General features: G+C 39.6%; 1 protein-coding gene across 3 annotated transcripts in view; it reads left to right on the plus strand.

Moving 5' to 3' along the window:
* Positions 1–17,959, plus strand: part of LOC101167031 (contactin-4-like) — a 204,682-nt gene that overhangs the window by 107,083 nt on the left and 79,640 nt on the right. For all 3 annotated transcript variants that reach the window (XM_023955100.1, XM_023955099.1, XM_023955101.1), the window contains 3 exons: positions 9,624–9,827; positions 13,191–13,293; positions 15,511–15,695. In XM_023955100.1, coding sequence (XP_023810868.1) covers positions 9,624–9,827; positions 13,191–13,293; positions 15,511–15,695 — 492 coding nt within the window. The remainder of the gene's footprint in view (positions 1–9,623; positions 9,828–13,190; positions 13,294–15,510; positions 15,696–17,959) is intronic.

Genomic DNA, 17,959 nt, shown 5'->3' on the forward strand with positions numbered 1-17,959 from the left:
CTTTCACAAAGGTATCATTATATATCATAATTTCTAGGAATTTAGTTTGCTAATTAGAACTGTAATTAGCATTTCGCTTTTCATTTTTTTTAGCGTGATAGTCCCCATTTAGTCACCCAACCAACATTTTTAACATCATTTAGGACTTCAAAAAGGTACATTTCTGATTAGATTAGATTAGATTAGATTCAAACAATTTCGTGTAGCAACACATATTAAATCCTAACAATTTTTGCATTGGTCTAAAATTAACTTGTTTTGTAACATAGGCTACGTCTGAATTTCTTTACTACTCACTACATAGTGCACTATATAGTTTTTAGTGCTGTCATAATATACAAATCCAAAGTCGAGTGCCCTAAAAATTTACCAAAAGTCTCTGTGAAAAACCTGTGTTTATCGACGCTCAGTATATCGGCGAATAGAGACTAGAATGCATTGCGTCAGAACAATTTTTGCCCAAAAACTGTATTTAAATGTATTTTTTTAAATAAACCATCAACTCTTTTATATTCAGAACATAATGATTTCTAAATGGTCATCACAATACGCTCATATCAATAAGATTTTCACTAAGTTAAATCGATGACGTCATATTTGTTGTTTAAAGGAAGAAAGTAGTGAGCGTATTGTCTGAATTGTTTTTAAAATTGAGGGCACTACATAGCCCCGCACTATATCGTTTTTTAGTAGTGATTGGGGTGTTAATTCTGACATATCTATACTTTTCACTTTAAATTTAGTAATTTAGCATTAGCCTTTCCGCCTTTGGCCTTTTTTAAAGCAAAACTTGGCATTATTAAGGTTAGATTCTGCTCTTTGCTAACACGTAGAATTTGTTTAGCCAGTAGCATGTTAGCTAAAATTTATTTTAGCTGCTTGTTTTTCGGATGTACTAGTCTTGTTAAGAATGCAAACTACCGGTCACTTTTGAATTTCCCTCTGGATTATTAAAAATTTTATTAAAGTTTGTAAGTCTTACATTTTTTTTTCCATTTAAAAAATATTGATAACTTTAGCCAATGTTTGAGTTAATTAAGCTAACTGCATTTGAATGTTTTTGTTCTGCATTTAGCTCTTCACTGAATTTTTAAGCATCTTTTTTTGCTTTATTCTCTTTTTTTTTACATCCATCTCTCTCTGCAGTAGTTGAAATCATTTTCCATTAAAAAAATTTAGCATCAAATTTAACACTTTGTACTTTTACGAAGTTCATCATTGATCAAACCACTTTATTTTTAGACTTGCCCTCCATTAAAGTGGGAAAATTCCATCTTTAAGCATTTATTCTTTTGTTTATGCCAAACACATTTTCGTGTCGTTGCCACAATTATTATGAAATATATTTATTTTATTGTCGTTGGAGTTTGCCCCTGCGCCACAACAGCAGTTCCGTTTGTGATGTTGTCGTTCCCTGATTTGCCTCCGCTGTCTGTAAAGCATTAAAGTAACGAGTGGAGATTTCGATTCGTCATGAACTGAGTTGAAAGAAGACATTTGTAAACGGGGGCTGTCTGAAATGTGGCCGGCCGCCTCAGCTTGAGTTCATCCCAGCAGGAACGGCCGCTGTGTTATTTTCCTCTCTGATGTGACCTGTGTCATCAGACATCCTACCTGCCCTCGCCGTGAGACGGAGCGATTAAGGATGAGCGCAGATCCAGCATGACACGCCCTGCAAGGCCAAAAATCCGGCACAAAGGCAGAGCACATCCTCACTCCCCCTGTCTGACAGCCCACAAATATATGGTAATTGCTGTCTGCAGAGTTCAAGGAAGGAGAATGGATTAACACAACTGAGCCGTGGCGTCTTGTCTTTTGTCTCAAAGCTGCCTCAGAAATATTTGTTCTGGCCAAATGTGCCATCCCGTTGTTCTGGTGTCTGTCACTGAGGATCAGGTGAAGCTAAGAGGCTGTCATTGTCTTTTTTCAAAGGCAGCCGCATTAAAGGTCTGCAGCCGCTTTCTTTCTACCGCATGATTACTGGGTTGAGTTGCGGACCTAATGCCACTGACCTCTATTTTCTAATGGGGCGAGACCTTTAAGGGGCACTTGAGACTGAAATCACTTGTCTGCACAGGGGTTGTGTGTGTGTTTCTTGAAAATGTGTGGGTTGTTCTTTGTCCTTCCACCTGAGGGTTTGAGAGCACTGAGCATGTGCGGTCTGTCCGTCCCTGTAAAGAAAACAGTGGATCAGAGACTTCTCTGAGGGTGTGGGAGATACGAGTCGCACTCGCCTAACACAACGTGGATTTGCTGTCGTTTTGTCAAAGTTGTTTGGGTTTGGATCTTTCATTATTCCTAAGGGGTTCCTGTGGAGAACCTTTCCTAGATCCGTAAGTGTGTAAACAAGAGGAAAAGCTTTAAGACTTAGGGTGTATTCAGACTGGACACATTTGGTTCGCTTAAAGTGAACCAGAGTTTGTTTCCCTGATAATCCAGAACACATTTTCAGTCTGAATACACCCAAGCAGACTCTGGTCTGGGATCGGGAACCGCTTTCTGACCATTCTTTCGTGGTAGTCTCAGTTTGTTTCCAATTAGAGAGAGCTCCAGTTCGCTCTGAGATTCCTCCGTCTGAACAGGCTTCGTGCTCCGCAGTCGGTCTTTACGTGATGTAAACAGAAAGCTGGAGCAGCGATGCAACATCAACAGTAGTGATGCATGTGCACCCCAGCACATGCATCACTACGGTGGTTGTCCGGGCCAATGGAGGGCCATAGAAAGGAGTAGGAGCATCTTAAGATGAGCACAGGTGTGTCTTGCAGTTCCGTTGGGGCTCAAGCTGCCTCTTTACAGGACATCATGAAAATAGAACGCACAGTTATCGTGTGTTTGGTAAGTGTATCGTGAAGTATTTATGAGGATAGTGTCAGTTACACGCACTTAATACACACGAGTGATGCTGTCATACGGTGCCCTTATGTCACTCTCTAGTTGTTGGTAAGTACAAGTCCTGACCCTTAACTGACCACATGCTTCTGTATCTGTGTCCTGGTGCTCAAGCAGGATTGAAATGTTTCCTTTATCCGACAACAGTGTGTTGGGATTCCTGCCCACCACCTCGTCTGTCTTCTCCTCTGGTCTTCTCATTATCATAGATCGGCCTGGCCTTGTCCTATCTAAGCGCGGAGAAGGGCACGTTTGAATTGCACATCTTGTTCCCTCTTTGCATATTCATTCAGGCCTGTCCTTTGAAGCCCGTGTTCCTTCCTATCCTTTTGTAAGTGTGTGGCAGCTTTATTCATTGTGACTCCCGCAAAGTGATCTTTAACCCAAAGGGGTAACACAAAGAAGTCTAGCTGGGTTCTCTCCGGGGGATCCTGTTTTTCTTTTAGGGGACGGATCAAAAGTGGACTTAAAGCTGTGGAGGACACGAGTAATTTTCAAATGGTCGTCTGAGAGACATACTTTCATCGAACAAGCTGCTGTGTTTCCACGGTGTAAATGGAAATTCTGCTGAACGGCTTTGTTCCTTTGACAATATGTTCCTGCTCGTTCCTCCTTTCATGCAGAGCTTGTGTAACCCATAAAATCAATGCTCTGGATGATTTTTCTGAGGAGCGTTCAGCCGGCAAAAAGATGCGTCTCATAGTGCGTCTGGTCCCTGGAGCTGACGTTCGACAACCGAGGTGTCTCCCATAGGTTCGGAAGGAGAGCAGGTGCAGCCGACGTCTGGAGCCACTGAAAAGGAATTGAACAAAAAAGAAAAACCTCGCCGTGCCTCCGTGTGACCCTCGTCCCCACGGATCTGTGGCATGCCGTCGCACTACGCTAAGGTCCACATGCTGAAGATCGGAACCACTTTTACCAGCAAGAGCAATGGATCCTGCTGGGATAAGTAGGCCACTCAGCATGAGTAAACGAAAGGGGTCCTCAAACACCGTTGTGGGTAATTACCAGACAAAAAGATGGTGGAAAAGGCTACATCAACCTCACGGGGGGGGTTATAATTTACATCCACAGCAGTGTTCCACAGGACACTGCCCTCCGTATGACTGTTTTAGTGAGTCAACTTCTAAAAAGGTCACATTTTCTCTGTATACCTGCGAGCTGAGCCGTGTCAGCTGGGCTTCCTCCTATAAAGTTGAAATGCTTGGTTCCTTATCCAAGAAACAGAAGTTTTCCGTTCTTTAGTTTAGCTGCACTTTTATGTCTCAGCTGAATGTTAGGCCAAACACTTTTGTCCTTTTTTAGGTCATCTCATGACATTTAGAAATAGGAAGTTGTTTGAATACCATGTTCTAAAGAGGCATGAATAGCCTCCAAATCCATTGGAGCTGTATTATGTATCATGTACTGTATGTTTAAATAGTAGCCCCCCTAAAGAATTAGTGGGATTAAAAAGAAAGTGATAGTTGTTGGAGACCAGCTATTGGTCCTACTGGCAATCAGATCAATCATATCCACGATCACACGGTTTAGTTCAGGGGGGGGCAATTATTTTAACTCGCGGGACACATTGGGTTCTAAAATTGGATAGAAGGGCCGGACCAGGAGCAGATACGTGGAGTTAGAATGATATAACATGGAATGTAGATGAAAACATTTGGATTGAAAATTATATTCTAAAACAGAATATTCAAGAGTTTTTAGTTTAAAACTTTTGTACCCATTTTAGATCAATTTTTTATTGGGAAGCCCTTTGGTACCTTAAAAGAGTTGTAAAGTACTAAATAAATAAAGTTTCATTCTTTCATGATCCTTTTAATAAAATAAATAACATTATTTATGAAATAAAACAATGACCAAATAACACTATGATTTTCAAAGAAAAAAATTCAGAAAAAATATACTGATACATTTAAAAAAACACAAAAAAAAACCCCCATTAAATAATCGATCCTCTTCCGTCATAATCCAAATAAAGACTTTGAGGGCTGCAGCACATCAGTTTGAGCAGCTGCGCTGTGTCCTGCACGTCTGTTTGTCATCCAGTAATAATGAAAAAAGCTAATTTCTATGTCTTCTGCTGCAGCTACGCATATATCTGTGTTACCGTTTCACCAGTACAGAGTTCCTCGTTTATTGCATGAGTTACTTTCTAAAAATAACCGTGACTGGTGAAATCCATGGAGTACGATTGTAGACGTTTATGGCAGTAAAACTCCTCACTGCCTAAATACACTTTTCTCACACAAACATGAACATTTTCACACTCAAACCTTCATAGAAATTAGGTCCAGGATCTTGGAATAAAAAACAACGATGTGATCGATCACAGATTTCTGATCTGAAAAGCTCCGCGTTTCTCTACAGGAGACACGGCACGGACTGAGGAGATTGATTGACAAGGTCTCCTGCCAATCAGGACACAGAACAGGGTGATCTATTTAAAAAAGGCAGCATAATCGCTCAAAAAGAATGAGCTAAACCGGGAAAGATGAACTGCTCCATAGAAAGGAAAGACTGTCTTCTATTCTGTTTGAAAGAGATTTTGAGAGGGTTTCAGGTTGGAGCACAGACTGCAGAAGGGGGGAGTAAAATGTCACGTCTTCGTGATCGTGTGGCCAGATTAAAAAAAAACAAAAAAACATGGGTCTCTGATATTGTTCATGGGGCCGGACCAAACATGGAGGCGGGCCGGATCCAGCCCGCGGGCCGCAGTTTGTCCACCCCTGGTCTAGTTCATACTAATGTTAGCTGGTTTTGCTTGCGACATTCTGAGAAAACTGCAATGAACTTCTGAGTTGTGTTAATACTTTTCAAGCACAAGAAAGGACATCTTACACTTGCTGTGTCTGCAAATGTTTTTTAATCGGAGCAAATTGCATTCTCTTTTGCTGCAAGATAGGAGATATAAGAGCTATCTTTCCAATAATTGGCTCTATTGTCTATCTGTCTTCTCTCTTTTTGTCTCTCTGTGTCTGGACAGAATTTGCTACGTCATCACGCACTCTAATCCCTTGAAATAAATTCAGGTTAAATGATGCGATTTGTTCATTATTGCACTTAAGGGGTAAATTTCCAGTTGCGGATGATGTCATCACCAGCAATGGTGACAGGTAAACCAGGTTCATTATGCATTCAAATACAGTGTGGCACATATATACAGCCATAAAACGTAGGCAACCACACCAGATAAAACTTTCAGGGTTTAACTAAATGGTCCTTACAGCACTACGTAGGGGTGCAATGATTCGATTCTTATTATGATTTGTGGTTGACGATACGATTCATCGTTGATATTGTTCATTTTGAACAATCCAATTAGATCCGATTCACTGACCTAAGGACATCGTTAGCCATGGGGCCTGATGGGATTTTCCGATATTTATATAATCATTTATTTTGTTTAAAACGATTTTAGAATGGTTTAGTTTGATTTGATTTGAAATACCAATATAAGGTACTAAGGTATGCAAGAAAAACCGATGTCTACTGAACTTTCTTTTCAACCAGCACTGCCTTGCATCTGGATAAAGGTGGAAAGATTTCATGTAATCCATAGACACCAGTGAAGATCACAAATCATTGAAGAAAAAAGGTTCAGCGCACTGTCTAGTGGGTCTAGATGACCCAACTCCCAATGGTAAAGTGCCTAGGATAGCACAAGGGTTACAATCTGAGGTTACTAACAGTTAAGGACGTCATCAATAGTTGCCAGTCATCTATGCTAGCATGTAGCAGCCAGCGCTCGGCAAATACATACTAATAACATATAAGTTTCATATCATTAAAAAGTCATGAATAAACAAAACTCAATACTTATATTTAAATGTAAACTTATGTGGTTCAGAGCACACCCACGTGAAGAAACGCGTCTCTCTACGCACTACAGCGCGACGCAGATCACCCTACTGGCGGAGGGATATCCAGACCTAAGTCACTACGACCACTCCTTGAAAAAAAACAAGTTCGGGCACCACTAAAGCTCCAAATGCCCTAAATGGAGCAATAGGAAGGAGCCGTATGGGTAGGGAAGTAATTTGAATATGGCCTAAAACTTGAATTTGACTTTCCTGCTACCAGCGTTCGTGCTTGGGCTACACAGCCTCTTCACCAAACCCCTATATGTTTTACTGCACATAATAGAACATAAAGTTATGATCTAAAAATGGATAAAAAGTTAACACTAAGTCAATAATCGATGTAGGATGGTGAACTTGATCAAACAATATGTTTTGTTTTTTCAAAGATTTTGACCAGTCAAGCTCTATGTTTCCTGTTTTGATGGGTTTGTTTGAGAACTGAATGGAAATGCTGAGTGGAAACGTGTAGATAAAGAACATAAATCTTTAGTGCACGTCTTGTAAACACCCACAGATGGCACAGAACTCTGGGTGGTACATAAGAGCGAAATACTGAAGTCCAATGGGCTGATATTGATAAGGTGAAAAAGCTGTTGAGCAGTTCATCTCAAACGTCGCAGGCAGAGGACTGTCACTGATATGCCACGCCATTTCTGCTGACAGAAAAATGGAAAGTCTGCCTAACATGCTGCATATCTCACATATGGAGCACACCATGCTTATTTCTCCAAATTGTAGGACACCAGGTTGTAAAAATAAGGTTAGATCTCATTTTAGATGCCAGGGCGCCTGTCTGACTGCTGAATTACATTTCGGAGTTTCCTTTAAAACCCAACGTTAGAATGATGTCGATTCACGGCCGAAGGAAGATCAGCCTGAACTCACAATCCAGAGAGCATTCGTCCCAGTTTGAGACAAATCTCACACTAAAGTTTGTTGTTGAGCAGGTTAATGGGGTATTATAATGTCCCCATCTGTTCTAGAGGACTCATTAATTATTGTAATAAAATAAGTGGATAATTATTCTTATTAGATTATCTATAATTGTTCAGCCCCTTCATTTTTATTTTTTATGATCAGTCTTATTTCGCGCAGCAGTCCTGGAATGCAAAGACCAGATTGTTTTTCGCAATTCTTCTTTCTTACCACAAAAAATGTAACCCACAACAAAAGAAAAAAAATTAATAAATAAAAAAGTGAGGGGTGGGCAAGGGCGCTCCTTATGACTTTAATATATCATTATATCCATATGTGTAGCCATACACGCCTCAGAGGTTTTAGGCATTTTTCCCTGGTTTTTCTCCAAAAATTGTGCAGATCTAAGATCTTTAACACAAAAACGTTAGCTCCAATGTTGACATACTTTGAATTACCGTAGCTTTTACGTAAACAACGTAAACCAACAGAGTCAGATGTGGAAAAAGCAGCCTAGCAACATTAAGCAATACTTTGAGTTAATGACTTTACTAACGAAATGTTTTTTTAATATCTTTATTACATGAAAAAATAGTTTAAACACAGTGTATTGTCTATGTTCGCTAATATAACCAGTGTCGATGCACACGGATTTTTCGCACAGGTTTCTGGGAAATTTCCAGCTCGGAAAACATGAAAAAATGGTGAACGCGAAGTAGTGAGGGAATTTGGACGAAGTCTAAAACTGCACCAAATAACAAGAATGCAAACTCCCATGATGCACTCTGGGTGCTACTTTGAAGCACAATATCAGACTGAACACATTAACACAATTTAATCTAATTTAATTTAATTTTTTTAATCATAAATTTGATGCCAACAAACATCTTTTGATTTTAAAAAACTTTGTGAAATTGTCCAGCTTTAGCCAGAATTTTACAACATTGTCAGACCAAAATCAAAGGTTGATTGTCTCGTATTTCTACTTAAACCTTCTTTTGTTTATCACTGTTTTTCACCACTGGAAAAAAGGGACCACAAACAAAAACAGCGAGTTTAAAGCTTGAGAAAAAAAAAAAAAAAGAAGGGATTGTAAAACAATTTCAGGACATTTAATGCAATGCTTCAAAAAAACGGAAGTGCTAAAATTTGTAAAAAAGTAACGATTTTAATCTTTGGGTTTAGGTTATACAAACATAAACTTTCTCATACTAATACTGAGATACAACCCCATACAAACACTGCTACTCATTTGTAGAACAACTTTAAAGCTTTAATTTTTAGAAGAAAAAAAACCCATTACAATTCACAAAAAAGTGTTTTAAAAAATTCACATAACTGAACTATATAAAAAAATATACATTTTATCTTTTTGTACTTTAACGGCACAAACACTGAAAATTGTAAAGATAATTTACCAGTAAATTTAAGGATAACTTTAAGTAAAACCTACATAGACACTATAAAATCTTGACCTGGACTAAATAAAATGGGAGCTGTGGGCTTTTATTTTGAATTTTTTCTTTAAAATGCAAATTCCCAGCTAATGTGGTGTAGTTAAAACCCTCCTATTTTCTTTTAGTAAGTGTCACCAATTTGTTATATCCATATTGTCTAAATGGGGCTGGAAATGTAAATTATTTTGGAGCAGCTCTGCAATTGTGTATCAGCCGTTTTGATGAAAAGTTGGTATGAATCTGTTGATTTGACTCCAGTGTTCTGAGGGAACAGCCAAGTTGCTTCGGATTGAAATTCAGTGCATCTCCTTTGGTAATTAGTTGTCCATCCATGTTGTTGACACTGATTAGGCATGTCAAGGAATGTCAAATGTGTCCTTAATCTCTTAAGACTCTCAAAGGCCTAATAAAAGAAAAGATGTTTTGGTTCAGACAAATACATTTTCTCACATCCCCGAACAGATCCCGTCATGGAACGCTCCCTTCTCCTCTTTTTCCACAGATCTTGTATTTTCCTGGATCTTCAACGAGTCCACCACATTTGTGCAGCAGGAGACCCGCCGTTTCATCTCACAGGAGACGGGGAACCTTTACATCGCCAAAGTGGAGCCTTCCGACGTCGGCAACTACACCTGTGTGGTGACCAACACCGTGACAAAGACCAGGGTCCAGGGCCCTTCCACCCCGCTGGTGCTCCGCAGCGACGGTGAGTGAGCGCCACCCGATTACAATCCTGGCATCACAACACGGGATGATTACAAAGCCATAACCCAGTACGGCGTCTGTTCAGAACACATCTGGGGTGCAGATTACTCTCCTTTGTCACAGAATCTGCTCAATAAATGGGTTTCAATTTGCTCTGGCTGCAAATTAAGCTGCCTTGTTTACTGCAGGCTGAATCTACAGAGCAACATTTTTGCTGTATAGCTCATTATGAAGATGAGACAGTCATTTTCACAACAGGAAATGGATTTGAAATGTGTGAAATGAATTTATTTGCATGCAGAAACACAAATGCAAATATATACCAGAATACACCAGAAATTTTAACTCTAAACGGGTAAAATGTATTTTTAAATGGGGGCAAAGGTTTTGATAGCTTCAAACCTTCTTAACACTAACTTAAATAATTTTTAAAGGCACACGTCTTTGGTTTTGCAAAATTAAAATCTGTACCTGTAAATTATTTTACGCATGTACTTCCGTAAACACAAACTTCCTCTTGAATCATGTGGTTCCAGATCCTCAGTTTGCAGACCCCGCACTTAGTCCTATCACCGAGCAAACAGCAGCTTCCCTTTGATGGAACGGTGTATGCTTGGTGACAAGGTTGGGAGGTTTCATATGCTTGGCAGCTGCCCCTCCATGTTCCATCTCCAAGCAACAGCCTAAGACAGAACCAGCTCTGCCGGAATTAGCCATCATGCTAGCCCCACCAAAAAAAACAACACAGATACCAACTATATTTGAGATGTTGTTAGCAAGAAACATTTCACTTTAAAGAAAATAAAGCATCCCCTTTTAAGATCTTAAAAAAAATCTTAGTATTTTTGGTGGGTTCCCATCCCATGCCAAAGCTAATGTAGGTTAGCATGCGTTTCCCAAGACAAAGCCACACTTTGACTAAAATCTACGCGCCTGTGGAATAATAACTGACTGTATTTATGTCCATGCAGAAATGTTGTAGGAAAAACAGCTGCTGTGTTAAAAATTGAATGAAGTTTTGAGCAGGAACAGCACAGAGGACGGGGACATCTGAGACCTGGAGATGTGTTACACTTTAAGTTCTCCGTTGACATTTTCAGTTCTTTAATATGCGATCTCTGGTTCAGGCAGCTAATGTTATCAAAGGTCTGTCAGCATATCAGCTCCAACTACCAATTTTCCTGCATTTTAAGAGGATTAAAAACGTTCTTTTCTATGATATGAGCACAAAAAAAAACCTCAAAGAGCATGTAAACAAAGCCTTTTACCTTAACTATAACCAGCCGCTTTACTTTTTTTTATTTGTAAAAAGTAACACAAAAGCACAAATTCCACCAAAATTGCATATTTTGGTGTCTTTTATTTTGAAGGATTTTAGCTCCTCCACAGGTCTTCCTGGTTCTGCTCCTGTCCTTTTTTGTCTTCTCCTTTCCTCAACTTTTTTTCTACCTCTCTGTAAGCAGCAGACGATGGGAAACGTCAGCTCCACCTTATGTGGGCTGTTCAGTTGGAGGGCGAGGGCGCCCGCATTAAATAGGTGTTCTTACAAAAGGTTACGGTACGAGGCGATTACGTGCCCACTTCCATCTGCCTGCCTTAGCATGGTTGATGGCGCTGTGGTCACATTCTGGGATGAGACAGATGCGATAAGGATCTGAATTAGCTTTCACAGTCACTCGGGGACACATCCCGATAACACAGTGCCTCGCCAAATCAACAGGATAAAATTGGGCCGTTTCCTCCATCTCCACTGCTATTTGTGCAGCACCGGCCTGAATTACAGCGATGCAGGGAACCTATGGCTCCTCCTGAGGATGAGACTCGTTTAAAATCTCATGAAACCAGCTGACAGTCAGCAGAGCTGTAAAAAATATCCAGTCTGAACACACAAACTATCATTTAGCTGAAAGGGAGCCATGGAATACTTTTCCAGCATGCTAATATTACAAAGCTAAATTTTTACATGTAGCACACTTTAAGATAAAATCAAACTAATTTTTAGTTTTTTTTCATTTTATACAGCACCATTAGAAAGAATTGTGTCATTCCTCGTTTAAAGGCAAAAAATTAAAGAAGTAATTGCTAAAAGCTTATAAAGAGTGTCATCTGCATAGAAACAAAAGTCTGGTATGTTTCTAGGTATTTAATTTAAATGGTCAAGATAAAATTAACTGAAGCATAATAGATCAAGAATTTAAACGTTTTGGAACCTTAGTATAATTTTAAAATCTTTGGAGGACTTTGACATTCTACCCCTCTAAGCCCTCAAAGACCCACTCCGATCATCTTTTGAGGTATATTAAAAGCGTTCCCAGTGGTCTTTTAGTTAGGAATATGCCGCTTTTAGCCAAAATTAAATATGAAAAAGCTGTCGTTTTGTAGGACATAGTTTCTGCAGAGCGGCAGTAGTTCAGTAGAAATTCGCCTCATGCTACGTCCACACCGGGACGTCTCTTCCTGAATGCGCATTTGGACACCCGCAAGACTATTTAGGAATCCACTGTGTTGTGATCATGTCAAAATTAATTTACATACTTGTTTTGCCAATGACAAACTGTTTGAACACATTGCATTGTGGTTTATATTCGCCAATCTAGTTAGTATCGATGCACACTAATTTTCGCCAAGACTTCGGAGAAATTTCCAGGGCACTGGATTTTGGAATTGTGAATTTCGGAGACTCCAAACAATAAAAAAAAAGACAATCACCCTCTATAGTGCACTAAGGATTGAATGGTGACAAGCCGGTTCGTGAAAATATTGTCCGACATAAAACTGGTCCGTGGGCTGAAAAACGACGGAGATCATTGGTTTAGAGCACACTAAAAAATAAAATTTAAAAAGGGGGGTGGGTGGGGGGTGCCTACTTTTCTATCAATTCTTTCAATCTTGAGTCGAGTCTGAAACAAACACGGACTCTCCCGACACTCCTTCGCTGACGTTGAACGCAATCTTTTGTAGACATGTTGGCGGCCCTCTGAGGGATTTTTACGGGCCCCTTTTTTGGATTCTTGGGCTGTTAGCACGACAACAAACCCATGTGAAAGTAAAGGCTCGATATATCTACAAGCCCTCATGAGGTCTGAGTTCAACCCCCCTATACTCCATTGAACTCCAGTGTGACGCATGTCAGCTGCGATGTTGTGTTTGTGCTGCTTCTTGCTCATTATTTCCAATGGGATGGCATCCTGTGACAGCACAAGCGACAGGAGTGGGAAAACAAAATCATCTCAGAGTGAAAACAGAAAAAAGCTCTCTCCTCTTTCATTGGAGCTCCCCAGAGTTGTTTCAAAAAGAATAGATGCTGTATTTTTTTTTTTTTTTTTGCACTAACACTTGCCTTTCATTTGAATTTCTCTTTCAGGTGTTATGGGCGAATATGAGCCAAAGATTGAAGTTCAGTTTCCCGAGATCGTTCACGTCGCCAAAGGATCCACTGTCAAGCTGGAATGCTTTGCGTTGGGAAAGTAAGTCCCCGCCTGGCGCAGCCGCCGCATGCTTTCAAAGAGGAAACCCTTCCATGTGTTTTACCACCTTGTTGCAAATCTCTCGTGAATTTATCCTATTTTCTGCGCTATAAGGCACACTCAAAAATCGTGATTTTTTTTTTTACAAGAAACGGCTGCGCGCCTTACGATCCGGATTATTTTCTGGTTGCGCTTACTGATGTTGAAGCAACTTTGAGAGTTAAATGCTCTGTCTAAATGTTTGGTTGGGTGTTATTGTGAATAATGCTGCTAGCATTTAGCAGTGTCGGAGTGTTTTTTTTTAATTTATTTTTTACAATTTAGCAAGGTTAGGTGTTAGCATAGTCACAGTAATGCTAGTTTTAAGCGTATTAGTCTGTTCTATTACTTGTTGCAATGAAGGTTGGTAGTTACAGGTATTATGAATACACAAATGCTGCTACACTTCTAAAGAAGCTAACATGTGGCGTGTTACAAACAAGTTTTAGGCTGTGTCCGAATTCCTGCAATACTTACTACATAGTGCACTATATAGTTTGCCATTTTGTAGTGCTGTCCGAATCTACAATTCCAAAATCGAGTGCCCTAGAAATTTCCCAGAAGTCTCTGCGAAAAACCGGTGTGCATCAGTGCACACCAGATCGGCGAATATAGACCTGAACATTTTTTTGCGAAAAAATTGTATTTAAATGTGTTTTTTTTAAGAATCCATCAACATTTTCATCTTCAGAACTCAGTGGATTCATAAATGGTCGTCGCAAAACGCTTATATCAATGAGATTTTCACTTTGTGAAATCAATGACATCATATTCATAGTTTAAGAAAGAAAAAAAAAAGTAGTGAGCATTGTGTCCAAATTGCTTTTAAAATCCAGGGCACTGTATAGACCCGCACTATCTAGTTATTTAGTAGTTAGTAGGAGTAGGGCGGGATACTAACTATTGTTACTGTAGTCACTGTGAATGCAGTTCATAAAGTCTGACTGATTTACAGACTTTTCTTTGACTCTTGTCTCGCATGATGCGCCATATAGTTCAGTGTTTTTTAAAAAAAGTTCAAAATAGACATTTGCATAAAAATCGGTAAGTCTGGCTACACATCTGAGAAATTAGAGCCCTCTTTTTTGTAGTGAGGAAAACTTTAACCAAATATTTATTTAGTTACCCAGAGTTCCACACTAGGTGAAAAAACACAGCCGTCCTAGACAGAGAGGACCATGTTGTTGTTTTTTTTTTGCAGTTCTTCTGTCATACTGTGCCTTTTCCGTGAAAATGCTGCCATCGCCACATACTCAATAGTTAGCACACACTTACTTTTCCACCCAGCGAAAATGAAGTATAGGTAGAGTGAACAACCCCCCCCAACCACCACCACCACCACCACCACCAAGACACGATGACATCACAGCGGGCAAAATCAATGGGGCCAAAATTTCTAACGTGCCGCAAAAAAAATATTTTCCAGTCCACTTACGAAACCAAGACACACGTGTCTGGGATATCCAAAGAATTATTGTAATATATATATTATGGGATGGCTATCAGACTTGTGGCTTGGTGTCCATTTTGTGGCAAAGTGGTAAAATTGGCAATTTTCATATTTTCCCACAATATGGAAAACAAAATCTTTCATTCGAGTGATCTTCATGAAATTTCACACGCAGAACACAACCGAAGCTTCTTTGACCTCGAGAAGAGGCTGCCATTGGTGGGTCTGAAAATGTGTTGATTTTTAACGGTGTTAGCGTAGCTCGCTCGTTCCCCTGTTGTTTGCCCATTTTTTAATGGAATATAGTTAAAATGAAATAAGCTGACATAGCATGCGTGGCTAACAAAAAAGCCTCCGTTGCCATGGAAATCTAAAAATGTACTTTTGCAGATCCTTCTGAAAATTACAAACACCTGTTAGCCAACCCCAGAAGACCAAAAAGTAAAATAGTTGCTATGGGGATGAAACCAACAGAAAAGCTGCCATTTAAAAAAAAAAAGTGTTTTTATATTTTTAGGAAATTTGTCCCATGTGTCTCTGATCAGGGTGGTAGAGGCAAAAAGGGGGAGAGAAGGGGGTGTAACAGCCACTCAAGCCAGTGAGTGCAGGTCAGGTGGGGGCGGGTAGCACCTGCTGGCCAGGCAACATGGTTCGCAGCTTTACAGTTTTTTGTGGATGAAAGAAAGTGAATTATTTCCCCCCTTTTTTTTCCTTATTTCCTCTCCCAGCCCTGCGCCTTCTATAACCTGGAGAAGGGAAGACGGCGCCCCCTTCCCCCGGAAAGTGGACACCAGGAAGACCAACGGCGTCCTGGAAATCCCCTATTTCCAGCAGGACGACGTGGGCACGTACGAGTGTGTGGCGGAGAACTCCAGGGGGATGAACAAAGTGAAGGGGAAGCTCTCTTTCTATGGTAGGCGAAAGCCGTCATGCGTGAAGATTTGACCAATCTCGCGGCACATCTGTCAAAGCCACTCAGACTGAACGGGGGACGAGGAGGCAGGAAGGACGGCTCTCGTGTGGCGCACGGGAGGCGGGAAAGCTCGATTTTAACGGCGCATCCGAATGATTAAAGGCTGTCAGCCATGATGCCTTTAATATTTTGATCCAGATTAAAGGAATGATGCGGATGAGGCTGAGCCCCTTGCATATGACCTTGTTGGGGAGCCTTGTGTTGGGTTCCACCAGATGGCACCGTGATTGACATCCAACTTGACTGGAGATCAAAGCTGTTAAATGTGCTATTCATAGCTCAGTGGCAGAAATGTCAGGGGTATAATCTGCTCAGCTGCATGTAAATCTGTGGGAAGGGGTTAAGGTTATTGATGGGGGGAACAAATTTCAACTTTTTTCAAAAATGCAGAAAAAGGAACATTATTATGTAAAATTATTCCAAAAAAACTTAAATTAGGTATAAAGAGTAATTTATTCATTTTTTCCTCAAAAAATCCAAACTTTGTCACTCTGTCTGCATGAAAAAGAGGTAAAGTTGGCACAAACCTGCTGATTGGTTACTATATTTTCTTGTAAAGACGATTACTTTATTTTCAAAGATACTGTAAAGACTGAATATGCTGAGTAGCTTCACAAAAAGGCTTAATTTGAACCTGGAAAGGCATTAAGGGTCAGTTTTTTACTGGTAGAATCACGCTTGATTCAGATATGGCATCAGATAGAGCACCGAAATCTAAATAAAACCTGCTGGGCAGTGACCTTAAAGGCCTAAAGTGGAACCCCCCCTTTTTTCCTGAAGTGATGCATTCATATTAGTAAGTTAAAAGACAAATAGCCAAAAAAAAACAAATTGTAATTGTTTGGTCAGTTTTTTTATGTGTTCGTAGTGTTTAAGAAATGTTGGTTAACCATTAAATTTTAGTGTCAAATTACATCTTAAAAGAATTGTTTACTGCATTTTCGACCGTAAAGTGTTTCATATATTTGACGTCAGGATTCGTGTGAATCACATAAATGGTTAAATAGTCAAGCTGCATACTCACTGGGACTGTGAGGCGTTCAAAAACGCACCTTTAAGACTCGCGGTCGTAGAATTCCGGCAGAACACAAACCATAATTATTTATTTCTTCTCCATCTTTGCTTTTAAAACGGTTACTTCCAGAAGTACATCACTCCCAAAAACTGACTTAAAAACATGTAAAGCAATGAGTGAACTCGAGAATTTTTAAATGCGGAGGCCCAAAACGCGCCCATACGCACATTTATATAGAATTTTCAGTGGAAGTGGTCGTTAAAATGCAGGAGGTATAAAAGACAACAATACAAATGGCAAAAATAGAGTTTACAAGTTATTTTAAAAAAGCTAATTGTAAAAAAAAATTACAATAAATGTAATACTTGCTTAACTAATGTTAGGTAAAAGAGAAAAACATAAATTAAATATGATATAATTATCAATGGTTTAGATGTCTATTTTTTTATTTTGTTTGCAAAAAGAATTGAAACTAGCAAAAATCTACGTTAGAAAAACTCAAAGAAACGTTTTCACTTCATCTTTAGAAATAATACAAAGACTACAAATGTGTTCAAATGCCAAAAAATTAGCACCTGCATGACTGCAAAAACAAGCAACAAAATATTTTTTCTTCTTGCAAGTTAAAAAGTCCCTTCCCTTCAAAAAGTTACCTAAACCAAAAAAATCAAACTGGGGGGTTGAAAACTAGCTAGTATTTGGACATCAGAGCCGTTTAACAGCATAGACAATGATTGAATACCAAAAGTAGATATAATTCCATCAGGTTACATAGCAGGAAATCCTAAATTAGAACTAACCATTTTATATGAACAGCGTGAAACCAAAACCCAGACGCTTTCTTCTCTGTCTTTGATTTTTTTTTCCTTTGTTAATCCGCAGCTTTTTGTGTGGTTGGAGCTGAGACGGAGATAAAGCAAGGAAGGATAATATTATGTCATTTATCTGCCTCCCTTCGCGAGCGCTGCTTCTACAGAAGGAATCCTCGCTTTTTTCAGAAACTCCCGTGTTAGGCGGAGTGTTGCAGACAGAGTTCAAGCTCTGCGATCTTTCATTTTTCAAATGACTCCACGCTGCAGCTGTGACCTTCAGTCATATAGAATAAAAGGCTCCGTTTATATTTATGCGTCTTGCGGTCTCCTGGATATTTCCTGGCTGTTTCAGTTCATTATCTCGTATTGAACAATCC

This window comes from Oryzias latipes, chromosome 5, assembly GCF_002234675.1.
Source record: "Oryzias latipes chromosome 5, ASM223467v1".
Lineage (NCBI taxonomy): Eukaryota > Metazoa > Chordata > Actinopteri > Beloniformes > Adrianichthyidae > Oryzias > Oryzias latipes.